We start from the raw sequence: 19,812 nt of genomic DNA on the forward strand, positions 1-19,812 counted from the left end.
TCCCATTCCGCGGCGGCTGTCCCAGACTCGCCCTAAATGACCTTTATAAACTACAGGTGGGAAAACAATATGCAAATAAAAGAGATGAAAAAGATAGTGCTTAATATAATACCCAGGCTATTAATGTACAATATATAAAAGACAGGCTATTACATGTAAACATAGAGAAACCTCTTGTATAACCAATAGATAGGAGCAAGTCTTGTCTTTTTGGGTATTAATAGACCACAGAAAATATAGATTCCATAAGCTACCAGTAGATAGTGGCAATCTTGTCTTTTTGGGTATTAATAGACCACAGAAAACATAAATTCCATATGCATTATCAAATAAAGCCAAAAAAACTCTCTGCAGTAAAATCAGACAAGCACAGACAAGAGGTAAAAAATAGCGTGGTTCAATAAAGGAACATCAGAATTATATCCATATTGGTTCCCATAGAAGGCAATGGATGATATCAATTGCCAGAGAAAAAAAATCAAAGAAACAGCTGGGGGTTAACCCAAACTTAGCTTCCAGCCTCTCTATCTGGACACCTCACATCCATGAATTGGCTGGTTCCCTATTGTGCCTCCTGATGAACCATGTGGACAGGGAAATGTGTCGAGGCTGGAAGCTAAGTGACGTACTATCCCGTCCATGTGCCCTGGGACTTAATTCCCTGGGACGGGATAGTACGTCACAGCGATCAGCGGCGCCCACGTGGTGAGCGCCGCTGATCACGGCCGGGTGTCAGCTGATTGTCACAGCTGACACCCGGCACAATGTGTCAGGGACGGTCACGGACCGCCCTCGACACGTTAACCCCTTGCACACCGCGATCAAACACGATCGCGGTGTACCGGGGTTAAAGGGAAGCATCAGCAGGGAGGGGGCTCCCTCCGTGCTTCCCTGAGCCCCCCACGTCAGCGCAATGTGCAGCGCTGCTGCGGGGGGCTCCATCCCTGCAGGTACCCGAATCCAAGATGGCGACGGAGACCTTCGGGGGCCTGCAGGGAGCTGGCTTCCTCATGCCTGCAAAGCGTCCTATAAAACTGTCCCATTAGTTAACCCCTTTAGCGAACCCCTTAAAATAAAAATAAAAAACGAAGCAAAAAATAATGAGTTATTATCATACCGCCAAACAAAAAGTGCAATAACGCGCGATCAAAAAGATGCATATAAATATCCATGGTTCCGCTGAAAACGTCATCTTGTCCCACAAAAACCAAGCCACCAAACAGCATCATCAGTGAAAAAATAAAAAAGTTATAGCTCGCAGAATAAAGCGATGCAAAAATAATAATTTTTTATATAAAATTGTTTTCATTGCATAAAAGCGCCAAAACATAAAAAAAGACCTAAATGAGGTATCGCTGTAACCGTACTGACCCGAAGAATAAAACCACTTTATCAATTTTACCGCACGCGGAACGGTGTAAACGCACCCCCCAAAAGAAATTCATGAAATGCTGGTTTTTGTTCATTCTGCGTCCCAAAAATTGGAATAAAAAGCGATCAAAAGATGTCACGTGCCTGAGCATGATACCAATAAAAGCATCAACTTGTCCCGCAAAAAATAAGACCTCACATGACTCAATGGGTCAAAATATGGAAAAATTATAGCTCTCAATATGTGGTGATGCAAAAACTATTTTTACAATAAAAAGCGTCTTTTAGCGTGTGACAGCTGCCAAATATAAAAACCGCCATAAATAGTAAATCAAACCCCCCCGTTGTCACTCCCTTAGTTAGGGAAAAATAATAAAATTAAAGGAAAATGTATTTATTTCCATTTTCCCATTAGGGTTAGGGTTAAGGCTAGGGCTAGGGTTAGGGCTAGGGCTAGGGCTGAGATTAGGGTTAAGGGTGTATTGGGGTTAGGGTTGGAGTTAGAATTGGGGGTTTCCACTTTTTGGGCACATCTGGTGCTCTCCAAATGCAACATGGCGTCTGATCTCAATTCCAGCCAATTCTGCGTTGAAAAAGTCAAATGGTGCTCCTTCCCTTCCAAGCTCTGCCAAACAGTGTTTTGCCCCCCACAAATAGGGTATCAGCGTACTCAGGACAAATTGCAAAACAACTTTTGGGGTCCAATTTCTCCTGTTACCCTTAGGAAAATAAAAAATTGGGGGCAAAAATATCATTTTTGTGGAAAAAATGAATTTTTTATTTTCACACCCGGGCGTTATAAACTTCTGTGAAGCACTTGGGGATTGAAAGTGCTCACCACACATCTAGATAAGTTCCGTGGGGGGTCTAGTTTCCAAAATGGGGTCACTTGTGGGGAGTTTCAATAGTTTAGGTACATCAGAGGCTCTCCAAATGCGCATGACACCCGCAGAACATTCCATCAAAGTCTGCATTCCAAAACGTCACTACTTCCCTTCCGAGCCCTGACGTGTGCCCAAACAGTAGTTTTCTCCCACATATGGGGTATCAGCATACTCAGGACAAATTGGACAACAACTTTTGGGGTCCAATTTCTCCTGTTGCCCTTGGGAAAATAAAAAAATTGGGGACTAAATGATCATGTTTGTGGAAAAAATACGATTTTTTTTATTTTCATGCCCAGGCATTATAAACTTCTGTGAAGCACTTGGGGGTTCAAAGTGCTCACCACACATCTAGATAAGTTCCTTAGGGGGTCTAGTTTCCAAAATGGTGTCACTTATGGGGGGTTTCCACTGTTTAGGTACATTCAGGGCTCTCCAAAGGCAACATGACACCGCAGAGCATTCCATCAAAGTCTGCATTCCAAAACGTCACTACTTCCCTTCCGAGCCCCGACGTGTGCCCATACAGTAGTTTTCTCCCACTCTTGGGGTATCAGCGTACTCAGGACAAATTGGACAACAACTTTTGGGGTCCATTTTCTCCTGGTACCCTTGGGAAAATAAAAAAATTGGGGACTAAAAGATCATGTTTGTTGAAAAAATACGATTTTTTTATTTTCACGCCCGGTCGTTATAAACTTCTGTGAAGCACTGGGGGAGTTCAAAGTGCTCACCACACATCTAGATAAGTTCCTTAGGGGGTCTAGTTTCCAAAATGGGGCCACTTGTGGGGGGTTTCCACTGTTTACGTGCATCAGGGGCTCTCCAAAGGCAACATGACACCCGCAGACCATTCCATCAAAGTCTGCATTCCAAAACATCACTACTTCCCTTCCGAGCCCTGACGTGTGCCCATACAGTAGTTTTCTCCCACATACGGGGTATCAGCGTACTCAGGACAAATTGGACAACATCTTTAGGGGTCCAATTTCTCCTGGTACCCTTGAGAAAATAAAAAAATTGGTGACTGAATGATCATGTTTGTGGAAAAAATATGATTTTTTATTTTCACGCCCGGGCGTTATAAACTTCTGTGAAGCACTGGGGGGTTCAAAAAGTGCTCACCACACATCTAGATAAGTTCCTTGGGGGGTCTAGTTTCCAAAATGGTGTAATTTGTGGGGGGTTTTCACTGTTTTGGTACATCAGGGGCTTTCCAAACGCGACATGGTGTCCGATCTCAATTCCAGCCAAAAACGTCAAATGGCGCTGCTTCCCTTCCGAGCTCTGCCATGCGCCCAAATAGTGGTTTACCCCCACATATGGGGTATCAGCGTACTCAGGACAAATTGCACAATAACTTTTAGGGACCTGTTACCCTTGGAAATATAAGAATTGAGGGTGAAAAGATCATTTTTGTGGAAAAAATATGATTTTTTAATTGTACCGCTGTACGTTATAAACTTCTGTGAAGCCCTTGTTGGTTCAAAGTTGTCACCACATATCTAGATAAGTTCCTTGAGGGGGTCTAGTTTCGAAAGTGAGGTCACTTGTGGGGGGTTTCCACTGTTTAGGTACATCTGGGGCTCTCCAAACGTGACATGGCGTCCGATCTGAATTCTAGCCAATTTTGCATTGAAAAAGTCAAACGGCGCTCCTTCCCTTCTGAGCTCTGCCATGCGCCGAAACAGTGGTTCCCCCCCACATATCAGGTATCAGCGTACTCAGGACAAACTGCACAATAACTTTTGCAGTCCAACGTCTCCTGTTACCCTTGGTAAAATAAAAAAATTGAACCTGAAGTATTTTTTTGTGAAAAAAAATTAAATGTTCATTTTTTTTTTTTAAATATTCAAAAAATTCCTGTGAAGCACCTGAGGGTTTATAAACTTCTTGAATGTGGTTTTGAGCACCTTAAGGGGTGCAGTTTTTAGAATGGTGTCACTTTTGGGTATTTTCTATCATATAGACCCCTCAAAGTGGCTTCAAATGTGATGTGGTCCGTTAAAATAAAATGGTGTTGCAAAAATGAGAAATCGCTGGTCAACTTTTAACCCTTATAACTTCCTAAGAAAAAAAAATTTGGGTTCCAAAATTGTGCTGATGTGAAGTAAACATGTGGGAAATGTTACTTATTAAGTTTTTTGTGTGCCGTGTCTCTGTGATTTAAGGGCATAAAAATTCAAAGTTGGAAAATTGCGACATTTTCAAAATTTTTGCCAAATTTCCGTTTTTTTCACAAATAAACGCAAGTTATATGAATTAAATTTTACCACTAACATGAAGTACAATATGTCATGAGAAAACAGTGTCAGAATCACCAGGATCCGTGGAAGCGTTCCACAGTTATTACCTCATAAAGGGACAGTGGTCAGAATTGTAAAAATTGGCCCGGTCATGAACGTGCAAACCACCCTTGGGGGTTAAGGGGTTAAGCATTATCTTTCATCTCTTTTATTAGCTTTTTGTTTTCCCACCTGTAGTTTATAAGGGTCATTTAGGGCGAGTCTGGGACAGCCGCCGCGGAGTGGGGGCGCCAAATCGTATCTTTTAGGGTGCCAACCTCCACAGTCAGGAAGGGATAGCAGGCCAGTGTAGGGCTATCATAGGTTATTATTGGATAGAGTTTGATAATTGTGTTATTGCACTGGGGGGTGTTTTTTACCTCAATTTATTAAAGTTTCATGTTTTTAAAGGGATTATATGATTACACTTTTGATATTTCTTCCCTGGTCCTGTGGACATTTTTTTGATTCACTTTAGCTTACAGCCTGCAGGATGTGTATCTGTCTTGTGAGGCTGAGAATCACATTGCACTTCAGCCCAGGTAACACGCAGGATGTCATTTAGGTCCTTCTCCAGATTCTCCAACATTGAATATTTATACTTCAAGCAGATGGCATGTCTTCACACATATAGCAAGATATTATGAGATTTAATACATGAACCCATCTGTTTAGGCCATGTACAAGCTAGAAGAACGGCCCTAGCCGCTCGGAAGACATAACCGATGTAACTACAGGATTCTTCTAACTCGTGTGTTATTAATATGTCTGCCAATAAAGAAATGCATAATGTATGAGGTACATCTGGAGTATTAGAAGTCGCCAAGGAGGGCTGTGATCACATAAAAACAAGGCCTATTGCATGCTTACCGGTCACAAAACCTTCGGGTAACTACTAACATTCTTTCTAGAATATAAAAGTGGTTTGATTTTGGTGTAATACTCCTCAGCTGCTGCAGCACCTCTTTTCTAAAGAATGAGATTGGGGTCACGCACCACATGTATAAAGCACTACTAAATTATACCCAAAATCCATATGAAAATGATGATGAAATCTGCATGTGTTGATTGTGGATTTTGAAGTTCAACCATTGCTGTGGTTGAGAAATAGGTGAAAAATGGGTTCCTTACCAGGGGCAGACACAGACAAAACAGGGCCTCTGTGAAAGAATAGCATATGGGCCACTTGCCATCTAATAGTGACCCCGTTTATGTGTCTGTGACAGACGCTGCTTGCTACTTTGGATATATAAGTGGCCCCTTTACCTCTTGGACCCCTATGCAACTGTGCAGGTTGCACCTCTGTTATGTCCGACCTTGTCCCCCCACAACTCTCATTCCAGTGCTGCCCATTCACCACCACCCTCTACTTCCTGCTGTAGTGGTGACGTCCTGTCTCAGGGACATGTGAGCTATAAGGCCGGGGTCACACTGGCGAGGAATACGGCCGAGTGAGAGGCGCTAAAAGCACGCATTAGACACGGACCAATGATTCTCTATGGGGTCACTCGCACCAGCCGTATATTTCTCATCCGTATTCTAGGCTCTGTGCCAATCGCAGCATGCTGTGATTGTCAGCGTACTATGACCGTAGTACGCCAATGCAAGTCTGTGGGTGCGCAAAAAATACGGATTACACACGAACCACACATGTGACTTGCGAGAAATACGCACCAGGTGTCTTTTAGCAAAGCCGGCAATTCAGTGCGCTATACAGTAAACTCACAATGACAATTTTAATAAAGAAACCAAAGAATAGATATAGACACATAGAATACCTATATATATATATATATATATATATATATATGCATATATATATATATATGTGTGTCTATATCTATTCTTTGGTTTCTGTTAGAAACCCTGTCATAGGGCTCCATTATATGTCCATTTTGCAAGGTGGTGAGAAAATCTCGCCATACGGATGCCATACGGATTACATACGGATGCTGACATGCGCCAAATACGCGACCACACCTTGATTACGGATGACATACGGAGCACTGTTTAGGGGTCATTCATCCGTATTACGCATGTAAAATACTGACCGTATTTTGCGTCGGTTAGTGTGACCCCGGCCTTATTGTCTTGCTGAAGCAAGTGATGGATGGCTGCGGTCACATTTCCTTGTACCAGGATGTCATTGCTGCAGCAGGGAGGAGAAACAGGCAGAGGACCAGGCATTGTCGGCAAAACAAGCAGTGGGGATTTTTTTTAGCTCATTTTGTGCATTTTGAAAAATAAAAATCACTCTCCAGAAACCTTTTTAAGGAAAAGAGATGTTTATTTTTTCCTTTTTTTTGGTAAATGTCAAATTATCCAAAACAAAGAGCAGCGTTAGCAGCCAGCGCTCTGTTCGCCATAGCGCAGGACGTGCGTGCACTTTGTAATACATTATACTGTGTGATTCTGTTTGAACCCCGAGTGGCTTCTGGGTGTAGGTTACATGGTAACTCTAAGAAGTTGTGAAAACTCCCCACACGATCTTGGCTCTGTAATCTGCCTATGGTCATGATTCTGCTAATGACGTCCATGTACCGGCCACTAATATTATTTACTTTTCTAGTTTGAAGATGGAGCCAAAGAACAAAGGTCTGAAACAACAGCAGCAGCAACATAAGAAGCTGTTGGCAGCCATGCTTTCTCAAGACTCCTTTGACTCCGTGCACAGCACCCCTGCGTCTGTCACAGAGGAAGATATTGATAATGAGGATGATGCAATGGAACTGCTAGGTAACTTACAGCCACGCTCATTTATTTATAACGTGCATAGATAGAAGAGGGATTGAGTCTCTTGTTAAGTGAGTAAAGTCCAGGTTGGGGTCATAGGGTGCTGACTGATCCCTTCTCTCTGATTTATGCGGGTGGATTTTGCACTCACTGTAGACTCCACACTACAAGATGATTTTTTTCTAATGCTGTAAATATTTTATATTGTGATTGGGATCTATAAATTGCAGGCTGACCTTAGAGGTGTGGAACATATGTCATCCTACCTGGTGCATCACCTGTCTCTGCTGATAATTGTACTTGGAGCTTGCACCCCAATTCCTAACTTACTGTCCAAACACATGGAAAGGCAGATGCACAGCATGCTGATACATTACAAAGTTTACAGTCTTTTTTTGTTAAAATTTTCTTAAAGGGATGTTGCAGTACACATATCTGGTCCAACCCCCTGCTCAATGCAGGATTCACTTAATCATCCCAGGCAGATGTCTGTCCAGCCTCTGTTTGAAGACTTCCATTGGAGGAGAACTCACCACCTCTCATGGCAGTCTGTTCCACTCGTCGATCACCCTCAGAGTCAAAATGTTTTTTCTGCTCCTCTCAGATTGCTGACAAATGCCCTTTAACATTAATAAAAAAACAATCTTATTTCATACATACTCATGTTTCCAAACTATATCACCGTATTACAATATAGTAACCCCTCCACCCCCTGCTTTCCTGAGCTACATCGTTTTTCACCAATCAATTATGCAATGTATAATGTGTTACATTCAGGTAAATATTGTGATTCTTGATTAGTGTAAACCATTTCTCCATCTGCTCACCTGCTTTCTCAATGTATATGCCATATTCAGATATGCAAATACCAAGTAACCAATGTTATTCAGAGTAGCTAAACTTTTTTTTTATTTAACCCTGCTGTTATGTTCGGTCAAAAACGACCGATTTTGAACTTTAATATTTTTTAAAATATTCAAGATGCGGTTCTGAAACTTGTGGTTGATTGACTTTTCCTCATTTGAGGGGTTCTTACTATGGGTACTTTTTTTTTTTTTGTTTGTTTGTTTACTTTTTGCTCCACAATTTTTTATACACTTGTACTGTTCGGTCAAAAATGACCGATAGCCTTTTATAGTGATCTCCAGCCATTTTATGAGTAAAATAAAGGAGCTATAATCTCATTTTGGACTATATATTACATCTACTACTGTTTATCAATTTATTTAGGTCCTTTTGGTCCATGCAGATTTATACATACATACATTTTCTCATGACAATACTGTGATGGATTACCTTTCAGTATAGTTATGTGCCAAATATTTTTACCCTGCTGTTCATGTAAAATAGTTCAATTCAGTTCTCAACATTTCATATTGTAAATGAACATATTCTCTTTTTTTTTACTTGTGTTCCCTGATCTAATTTCTGTGAAATGCTGACCTGAAAGAGTACTAATAAATTCTGTCCGAAAAGTGTGTTTGCTTTACTCTGAGCTCTTATCCTAAAGGGTGGGGGGTGTTTTATTTTATCTTATCAGTAGACAATTGCCATAGTAGTCTATCCAGTTTCATTTTCAGTCCAGCTGGAGAGAGCAGAGAGGAAACATATACAGACAACAGAGTTCTGAAGGATCATCGTTAAATATGCAATATGCATAAATATTCCAATAAAGCCATGTTAAATGTTTTGACACAAAAAAATAAAAAGTTTTTCTTTCCATTTTTCATTTGTTTATAAACAACCAAGTTCCCATGCAATATAATACTGCAAAAATTATTCAATTAAAACACTTAAATTAGCTAAAAATCAAGACTATATTAGGTCCGGTCAAAAATGACCGGAATGTAACAAGTGTATAGTGGTAACGAACAGAATAGCAGAGTTAACTATCATCCACACCTTGCAATGCTATGAATTTTTATACAGTATTATACTTCACTACCAAAATTTGCTTCCTTTACTCCCAATCGCTATGCTTCAGTGCTGTTTCAATGCCCAATTCAATTTTCTTTAGATGCTGCTTAGCAAGATTCCTACATTATAATTGGTCTTTGCGCAGGACTTTCCATGTCTGAGTACCAGAGTCAGACAGGGAAAGTCTCGAAGTAGGGATGAAGGCAGCTTCTAAAGGAGCAGGAAGAGAAGATGTAAAATAATGTAATAAAGTACAGGATATTATGATATATCATAACTTTGCAATTCCTGGAGGATACATTAAATAATTTAAAAATGTAATTACTCTTTAATATCTTTTTTACTGTATGACATCTATAATTCTTCCTCCCATACTTTGTTACCTGAGCACAGTTCCAAAGGCCATTCACTATTTGTCACGCTGTTACTGTTCGTGATTAGGAAAAGGGACCCTGAACTGTCCCTAGGACAGGGGCCCTATCTATTCCTGCTCCCAAAGGTACCTCTTAGAATCATAGAATCGTAGAGTTGGAAGGGACCTCCTGGGCCATCTGGTTAAACACCCTGCTCAAAGCAGGATTCGCTAAATCATCCCAGACAGATGTCTGTCCAGCCTCTGTTTGAAGACTTCTATTGAAGGAGAACTTACCACGTCCCGTGGCAGCCTGTTCCACTCATTGATCACTCTGTCAAAAAGTTTTTTCTAATATCTAATCTGTGTCTCCTCCCATTCTTAAGGTGAGGAGGTTTGGGCCACCAGTCTTATTGTTCTCCTGTTATTCCCTAAGCTGTCCCCTTCCCCTCCCCCAGGATGCCTGGGACAGAAATGCTACTATATCAACACATACAACCAATCAGAGATAACAAAAGGATCAACAAACATTCAAACACTCACCAAAAGTAGAGAGGTGTATAGGGAAGGATAGGAATATACCAACCAAATGGGATTAGGACAATGAGGAAAGCATACACCCAAACACAGCATGCAACAATCTTCAGTAGCAACAACTATCTCCAATTCGGCACAGCGTCTCCAAGGAGCTAGGAAGCAAAGCTTTCACTGGCAAGGAAGAGAAGGTCTGGCCAGGTTTTATAGGGAAAGGTAATAACCAGATAAGAAGCAGCTGAAATGGAGCAGATCTCCCAGGAGGATGGGTCACATTTGTGGCACCATTTTAGTATTATCCATCCCACACTTAGGGCAAGCTCTTTTATATTCTTTAGTGTATTTTTCTAAAATTAAGACTCCCATTAAAGTGTTTATCCTCTTAATATATTGCAAGCATCATATTATATAGCCCTATGTACTTTCAGTTGCTCATTTTGCCTTCCTTCTCAACTAATTTTTCCTCTTTTCTCTACTCTATGTAGAAACAGGAAGTCTCTTTTCTCTGCATTTATAATTCCACTCTATAACTCCTGACCCAAATGCTCCACCTCTCTCTCCTGCTATTGACTTTTGCCATGACTTATGACTCATGACCTCCTGTTTCTACATAGAGCTTAGAAGCATTCAGATAGTCTGCTTGTAATCACGTGATATCATAGACCTAATGGAAAAGAGAAGAATTAGCTGGGTAGAAAGGCAAAATGAGTAATTGTAAGTACACAGTGCTATATAATATGATGACTGCGATATATTAAGGGGATGAAAAGTTTTATAGGAGTGCTTCTTTAATGTAACTCAAAGGTGTGACATAAGGAAAATACTATTATTTTCAACCTTGTTTCTTTCAAAATTCTTTGTTAATTTTAATCCCCCACTTTTATATTCTTTAAGTTCTTCCCATCAAACATTAACAGTAAACTGTAAAGGCGGCATCATTAGAGGGCAGTGCAGAAAGCACTATCTAACCATATGGTCGGCTTTGATAAAATGTCATGTAGAGATACCACAATATAGTGCTACTTTTGGGGGATAGTGGACACCTGTATTATAAAATGGAGGTGAGGTTATGCCAAACAGTGGGTGGAAAGGTGACCTAAGCCTCTTAGCCATGCCAGGGGTGCAACAAACACCCTAATTGGCACACCTCAGTTTCTGTGTTTCTGCAGAAAAAAGGAACTGTTAAGAACACTAAAGGAGTGATCTTTTTTTTTTGTAGAGGCTGTTTCCAATACAAGGCTGTATGTTATTGTTATAGTGTTAATTTGAGCTGACATCACTGACCACTGGCTCACGAAAGTCTGAGAACGGTGCTTTGATCAGAGGAAGCGCTTGCCTTGGAAGTGTAGTTCTCCGCCTCTGAGTAAATCGAGTCTTTTCTCTCAGAGAAGATATCTGCTGTAATTACCTGTTCATGACAAGAGGTCCCTACTTCAATTGAGGTTGAAGTGTCAGCTCTTTCTCTCTTCTCCAGTTATAATTAATCCCATATGTTCATTGTGAGGGTGATATGTCCCCTCTCTGGAGATGTCTTTAGGGATTTTAATTTGTCTCTGACAGTAGGCAATGCTTTGTATTAGTAGATGTGCTTTGCATTAATAGGCTGTGCTTTGTTGTAGTGCTGCCCTATGTTGTGATGATATCAGTATTTTTGTGCTTTATTAGTTTGTGTATGTAATTGATTTTTGTTATTTTTAGACCTTACTCTGTTGTGTCGCAGTTGTTTCTAAGGATGTTTATTTCTAGACTCTTCTTTATGATGTTTGTGAGGATTGATGTGTGAGCTGTGTTGTGGCGATGTTACCATAGTGTGTGTTTATAGGCGAAGCTCCATTGTGATGATGACAAAGTAGCGTACAGGAATTATAGGCTGAGCTCTGGTGCAGTGCTGCTGCTACTGTTGTGTTGTGATGACTCCACATCGTTGAGTGTATCATCCTGGATTGTGCCTACTTTTAGGTTGCCGCAATATGCGGTAATAATGTTATACAGTTGTGGCCAAAAGTATTGACACCCCTGCAATTCTGTCGGATAATACTCAGTTTCTACCTGAAAATGATTGCAAACACAAATTCTTTGTTATTATTATCTTCATTTAATTTGTCTTAAATGAAAAAACACAAAAAGAATTGTCCTAAAGCTAAATTGGATACAATTCCACACCAAACATAAAAAAGAGGGTGGACAAAAGTATTGGCACTGTTCGAAAAATCGTGTGATGCTTCTCTAATTTGTGTAATTAACAGCACCTGTAACTTACCTGTGGCACCTAACAGGTGTTGGCAATAACTAAATCACACTTGCAGCCAGTTGACATGGATTAAAGTTGACTCAACCTCTGTCCTGTGTCCTTGTGTGTACCACATTGAGCATGGAGAAAAGAAAGAAGACCAAAGGACTGTCTGAGGACTTGAGAAACCAAATTGTGAGGAAGCATGAGCAATCTCAAGGCTACAAGTCCTTCTCCAAAGACCTGAATGTTCCTGTGTCTACCATGCGCAGTGTCATCAAGAAGTTTAAAGCCCATGGCACTGTGGCTAACCTCCCTAGATTTGGACGGAAAAGAAAAATTGACAAGAGATTTCAATGCAAGATTGTGCGGATGTTGGATAAAGAACCTCGACTAAAGGGGGTTTTACACTAAGCAATATCGCTAGCAATATCGCTAAAACGTCACTGGTGTTGTGACGTTATAGCGATATTGCTAGTGATATCGCTATGTGTGATACTTACCAGCGACCGGCTACCCCGCTGCTCATCGCTGATCGCGCGAGAATGTCCGGCTCCATTTCTCGTCGTCAGCTTCCTGCTGGGGCTTCCTGCTGTGACGTCCAGCGACGCGTGGAGGCGGGCGGGAGGACGCAGGATCGCTGTGTGTGAATGGTAAGTATCGTGCGCTGCGTCGCTGCTGCATCGCTGTGAGATCTTTCTGTATGAAAGCTCACTAGCGATCATTTAGCGATGCACCAGCGATCCTGACCGGGTCGGGTCGCTGGTTGGATCTCTGGTGCATCGCTAAATGTAAAAGGGCCTTAACATCCAAACAAGTTCAAGCTGCTCTGCAGTCCGAGGGTACAACAGTGTCAACCCGTACTATCCGTCGGCGTCTGAATGAAAAGGGACTGTATGGTAGGAGACCCAGGAAGACCCCACTTCTTACCCCGAGACATAAAAAAGCCAGGCTGGAGTTTGCCAAAACTTACCTGAAAAAGCCTAAAATGTTTTGGAAGAATGTTGAGACAAAAGTAGAGCTTTTTGGGCAAAGGCATCAACATAGAGTTTACAGGAGAAATAAAGAGGCATTCAAAGAAAAAAAACACGGTCCCTACAGTCAAACGTGGTGGAGGTTCCCTGATGTTTGGGGTTGCTTTGCTGCCTCTGGCACTGGACTGCTTGACCGTGTGCATGGCATTATGAAGTCTGAAGACTATCAACAAATTTTACAGCATAATGTAGGGCCCAGTGTGAGAAAGCTGGGTCTCCCTCAGAGGTCATGGGTCTTCCAGCAGGACAATGACCCAAAACACACTTCAAAAAGCACTAGAAAATGGTTTGAGAGAAAACACTGGAGACTTCTAAGGTGGCCAGCAATGAGTCCAGACCTGAATCCCTTAGAACACCTGTGGAGAGATCTAAAAATGGCAGTTTGGAGAAGGTACCCTTCTAATATCAGGGACCTGGAGCAGTTTGCCAAAGAAGAATGGTCTAAAATTCCAGCAGAGCATTGTAAGAAACTCATTGATGGTTACCGGAAGCAGTTGGTCGCAGTTATTTTGGCTAAAGGTTGTGTAACCAAGTATTAGGCTGAGGGTGCCAATACTTTTGTCTGGCCCATTTTTGGAGTTTTGTGTGAAATGATCAATGTTTTGCTTTTTGCTTCATTCTCTTTTGTGTTTTTTCATTTAAGACAAATTAAATGAAGATAATAATACCAAAGAATTTGTGTTTGCAATCATTTTCAGAAAGAAACTGAGTATTATCTGACAAAATTGCAGGGGTGTCAATACTTTTGGCCACAACTGTAGTCATATTTGTCTGCTTTGTCTCTTGATTTTATTGATAGTAGGAAAACAGAATAAAAGAAAAGTAAGGGCACACATTAGAAATATTCCAATAACAAGCTAGGTGAACAGACCGCCACGAGACGCAAAGATGGCACACAAATTCGTATATTGACATCGCAATGTAGAAACATATAAATGTACAGTGTCCCATTCAAGCAGAGGGTCCTGAGCTTTCCTCCCAGCTCCTTAAAACATATCAACATTCCACCCAATTGTGACACTAAACCCATAGGTGTACATTTATCAAGAACATGTATAATGTTCATTTGTGGAGCGGTAATGTATGTGGATCCATTGTTATTGTATGTGCACCTATGGACTTATGTAGATGAAAGATTACACTGTATATGCCAGAGGTAGGCAACTTTTTTAATAAGATACAGGAATGTAACCAAAGTTTAGAAAAGGGGATTCAAACCTCCTTATTGTTGATGTAAGATTATAGATTGTCCACGACTAGGTTATTTTTCACTATGGACCTAAAAACTATGAGACAGGTAGTTTCTAACTACCTGCCTGTCCTACCCAGCATCGGCTCAGAGCAGTCACCGCCGCTCCTGCCGGCGATTCAGCTGCAGCACGTCAATAGAGCAGCTCTTCTTCCGTGCTGATCTGTTATTAGGGCGTGACTGCTGACATCATCTGTTTGCCGAAGTCGCGCTGATTGACAGCCAGCTTTCCGCTACTAAACTTCAGGAAACAGTCTGTCAATCAGCATGACGTCAGCAGTCACACTCTGTCAACGTGACTTCAGTGGAAGCCGCTGATCGACCGGTAGGAATGGTCCGTGACCACTCTGTGCTGGCAAAGATTAGCGCCATGCACAAGAGGCAGGTAGGTAGCAACTAACCTGTTAGTTCTGAGGCCCATAGTAAACAAAATAAAGGGGTTATCCAGGACTATTTATTTAAGTGATATACTCAGGACTAGAGTTGAGCGACTTTTGGTTTTTTAGGGTCGAGTTTCGTTTCGTGAAACCCGACTTTTCCAAAAGTCGGGTCGAGCAAGATCGTCCGATTATAGGGAAAAGTCGGGGTCGTCCCGAAACACGAAACCCAATGTAAGTCAATGGGGAATAAAAGTCGGCAGTGAGAGGAGGACAGGAAACACACCTACAGTGCCCATTTGAATGCCAAAAGCATCAATTCTTCTTACTTAAGCTTGTCAACCTTAATTAACTTCATAATACAAGTTACGCACTGAAAAATGGGGGTTATTTGGCTAAAGTTGTGTGGGGGAGGGCTGGCTGCAGGTTTTCATGTGCCCTGGGCGAAAGAGCGCCCCTTTAACACATACCACAACTCATCATGCTCCGATACGGCAGAGAAATAGCGGTATAGTACAATGAAAAATACTTCACTTTTTACATCTCATGACGAGGCCCATCTATTTCTCCATACAGAATCATTGGTCCCATATAATGTTTGAAACAGTATATGATGAGCTCCACATAATGCTACAGTATATGTTGGTCCCCATGGATGAAGCTCCACTGTCTTATGGGCCCAAATAATGCTCCAAACAAAATGGGCCCCATTTCTAATGCTCTAGTGTATAATGGGCCCTGTAAATGCTGCTCCAGTGTCTGATGTCCACCTTTGGAATGTTCCAGTGTATGGTGGGCCCCATCTATCATTCTCCAGAGTATAGTGCTCCCCAAAAATTGCTGTCCCAACATTGAAAACAATCAAATAAGTCTCCTCGCTAGGGAATCCCTGTACTTGTCTGGACTCCTCGTCGTCCCCATCTTCCATCTCACTGCACAGTATTTCAACTTTGCAAGTGCTGTGATCCTGAGCAAGCGGGGGGGCCCACTCTTTGGCGACGGCACTGGCACAGGGCCCCTGATAGTACAGTGGTGTGTCTGATGGCGGGTGGGCCGAACCTGCACTTTCATCTGCAGCTTCCTCTTTGTCACCGTGTAGATGGAACTGTATATGGGAAGGGTAACCTGAGTTTCATCAGGGCCAGATTCAGGTCGTGTAGCGTGCGAGGGGAATGTAGTGGTCTGGGTCAATGTACCAGCAGATTCATCGAGCAGTGGCTGGGCATCAGTGCACTTGTGTCGCCCCCAGGAGTACGGTCGCCACAGTGGCATTACCTTCTTCCTAGGGAGTGTGATGTCATGCTTGGGAGCAACAAACGATCTTTCTAGCAGGTTAACTGATTGGACGGCGTTATTCCCACGAGTCATGACCCTCCAAACAGCGTTCATGAAGGCAAAGTGTTTGTTTTACGAGGGCAGTATGGTTGCAAAGCTGAACCTTAAAGGAATGTCCAGAAGGGCACCACCAGGAGTGGAGCCTACGGTTAAATTCTACTCCACCTGGGAAACCTCAACCATGCCAGCTACAGAACAGATGCACACATTGCAAGCTTAATTCCGTTAACGAACGAGACTCCGTCATGCCCCGCGGTCCGAGTCTGGCTTACTAGAGGGACACGTGAGGCTCTGGCACATGAGATTGGCCAATAACTGGTGTGTCATGCCCTTACATGTCCGTGGCTGCATGTGCGCAACACTGAAAAGGCCAGCGTTTGTCGCTTACAGGTGCAGATAACCCGCTGAACAACGTTAGTGATGGGGATCACTGATTACAATTATTACCCGCAAACAATGATTTCCCAGTAAGTGCAGGTCAACCGCAGTTCCGGAATTAGGCCTAACCGTCATTCCTGAAAAAATGAAAAACTTACGTGTGCAAACCACAGGTGCTGTAGCTTGCTTAACAGCTCGCCAGCCGTTCTCACGCCCAGTATGGATTACACGTGATTGCACAAAGGTTAGAAAGGGTACCGTTTCCCCGGATAATATGTATGGATAGCGTACACATTCAAAATATATGTCTATACATCAGGAGGCAGGCTCAGACGGTGTTAGGCCCAGTATGGATTGCACATGATTGCACAAAGGTTAGAAAGGGTACCGTATCCCCAGATAACATGTATGGATAGCGTACACATTCAAAATATATGTCTATACATCAGGAGGCAGGCTCAGACAGTGTTAGGCCCAGTATGGATTGCATGTGATTGCACAAAGGTTAGAAAGGGTACCGTTTCCCCGGATAACATGTATGGATAGCGTACACATTCAAAATATATGTCTATACATCAGGAGGCAGGCCCAGACGGTGTCAGGCACAGTATGGATTTGACGGCCCAGACTACACAGCGGAGGAGCAGGGAGAGGTAAAGATTGCAAATGCTGGGGCCCTGCCCAAGCAAGGGGGGCCCACTCGTGGGCGTCGGTACTGGCACTGGGCCCCTCATAGTACGGCGGTGTGTCTGACGGCGGGTGAGCACCACCACCGTCAGAGACACTTGATTGCACTATGAAGGACCCTGTGCCAGTGCCCGCGCCCAAGAGTCGGCCTACCCACCTGTCCAGGGCAACGGCACTCGCACGGTGTCGTGCGCTAGGTGGTGACCCCGGCCATGGGGGGGGGAGGAAGCACAGTTAGGGAGTTTTAGAAAGTGGCATATGTTGATGTTGGACATTCAGCTGATGCAAAAGGTGAAATAGGTCAAGTCCCAGGAAGAGGTGGACCAAAGCAAGCCATTTTTCTGTCACCCTATGTGTCATCAGGGGAAGGTGGGACAAAATCCATGGAAACCCATGCGTGGTTCATTTTAATGAAGGTTAGATCATCCACATTTTGGGTTGACAGACGGGTCCTTTTTTCTGTCAGGATTGATCCAGCTGCACTGAAGACTCTTTCCGATAGCACACTTGCAGCTGGGCAAGCGAGCTCCTGTAAGGCATATTGTGCCAATTCAGGCCAGGTGTCCAGTTTAGCGGCCCAATAGTCAAAGGGGAATGACCTGTGTGGGAGAACATCGATATGGGAGGAAAAGTAGTTTGTAACCATAGTTGACAACTGCTGTCTCCTGTCACTTTCCATCGATGCAGTATTACCAGTTGTGTGAGCGGTACTTGAAAAATCAGTCCACAACATTGTCATGAAACCCCTGTCTCCAACGCCACTTCTGCTGTGTGCACCACGAACACCTCTGCCAAGCTGTCCCCGGCCCGTACGGCTCGTGTGAGAACCATCACCGCTGCTGTGTGCTGGGAATGCCTCAAGCAACCGATTTACCAGAGTTGCTTGTTTATTAGCCAATATTAGGTCAAGGTTCTCCTGTGGCATGATGTTTTGTAATTTGCCTTTATAGCGTGGATCCAGGATGCTGGCCAACCAGTAGTCGTCATCGTTCATCATTTTGGCAATGCAGGGGTCCCTTTTTAGGATCTGCAAGGCATAATCTGACATGTGGGCCAATGTTCCCGGTGTCAATGATGCACTGCGAGTGCTGGTTGGAGGAGCACTTTCTGGCAAATCCACATCCCTCCAGTCACACACAAACCCTGTACCAGACCTTGCCACGCCAACATTTTCACTTGCCCCACGAGATGCATCCTCCTCCCCTAAGTAATCATCCTCCTCCTCCTCCTCTTCTTCCTCCACCTCGTCCAGGAGAGGTCCCTGAGCAGACAATGGCTGAATGTCATCAAGGATTCCCTCCTCCTCTTCCTCCTCATCAACATTGGCTGCAGAAGCCTGCTCCTTAAGGTGCGTCAAAGTTTGCATGAGCAGACACATAAGTGGGATGCTCATGCTTAGGATGGCGTCGTCTGCACTTACCAGCCGTGTGCATTCCTCAAAACACTGAAGGACTTTACAGAGGTCTTTCAGCTTCGACCACTGCACACCGGTCAACTCCATGTCTGCTCTCAAAGTGCCTGGCCGTGTATCCTCCCACAAATGCATTATGGCCTGCCTCTGCTCGAACAGCCGCTCCACCATGTGCAGGATGGAGTTCCACCTTGTTGCAATGTCGATAATGAGGCGGTGGTTGGGAAGGTGGAGCAATCGCTGCAGCTTCTGCATACGAACGGAGTGTACAGGCGACCGGCGGATGTGCGCGCACAGTCTTCGCACCTTCTGGAGCAGGGCTGTTAACTCCGGATAATTTTTGAGGAAGCACTGCACCACCAGGTTCAAGGTGTGAGCCAAGCAAGGTATGTGGCTGAGTTTTGAAAGGGCTATGGCTGCCACAAAATTACACCCGTTATCACTAACTACCTTGCCTGCCTCAAGATGTACACTGCCCAGCCATGACTCAGTTTGTCGCTGAAAGTACTCGGCCAGCACCTCGGCGGTTTGTCTGTCGCCCAAACACATCATCTGCAACACTGCCTGCTGACGCTTTCCACTAGCTGCTCGATAGGGGGACACCTCGTGTGCAACAGTGGCAGCTGCAGATGGAGTGCTCGTACGACTGCGCTCTGTGGACGAGCTTTCGCTTCTGGAGGAGGAGGAGGAGGAGGAGGGTCGAACGCCTACAGCCAACTGTTTCCTATACCGTGGGCTAGGCAGCACTGTCCCACCACCGCTGTCCCCTGTGGACCCTGCATCCACCACATTAACCCAGTGCGCAGTGATGGACACGTAACGGACCTGGCCATGCCGACTGGACCATGCATCAGTTGTGAGGTGCACCTTTCCGCTCACTGACTGCTTGAGTGCATGGACAATGCGGTCTTTCACATGATGGTGGAGGGCTGGGATGGCTTTGCGAGAGAAGAAGTGGCGACTGGGTAGGTCATAGCGTGGTACTGCATAGGCCATGAGTTCGCGGAAAGCTGCGCTTTCCACCAACCGAAAGGG

The 19,812-nt window shown here is 43.6% G+C and overlaps 1 protein-coding gene across 3 annotated transcripts in view; it reads left to right on the plus strand.

Annotated features, from left to right (window-relative positions):
• The window catches only part of CUNH8orf34 (chromosome unknown C8orf34 homolog), a 967,955-nt gene that overhangs the window by 202,494 nt on the left and 745,649 nt on the right, over positions 1-19,812 (plus strand). For all 3 annotated transcript variants that reach the window (XM_073583858.1, XM_073583859.1, XM_073583860.1), the window contains exon 7: positions 7,110-7,276. In XM_073583858.1, the coding sequence (XP_073439959.1) occupies positions 7,110-7,276 (167 nt within the window). The remainder of the gene's footprint in view (positions 1-7,109; positions 7,277-19,812) is intronic.

Source organism: Dendrobates tinctorius, unplaced genomic scaffold, assembly GCF_039654945.1.
Source record: "Dendrobates tinctorius isolate UK_male_01 unplaced genomic scaffold, ASM3965494v1 ptg000082l, whole genome shotgun sequence".
Taxonomy (NCBI): domain Eukaryota; kingdom Metazoa; phylum Chordata; class Amphibia; order Anura; family Dendrobatidae; genus Dendrobates; species Dendrobates tinctorius.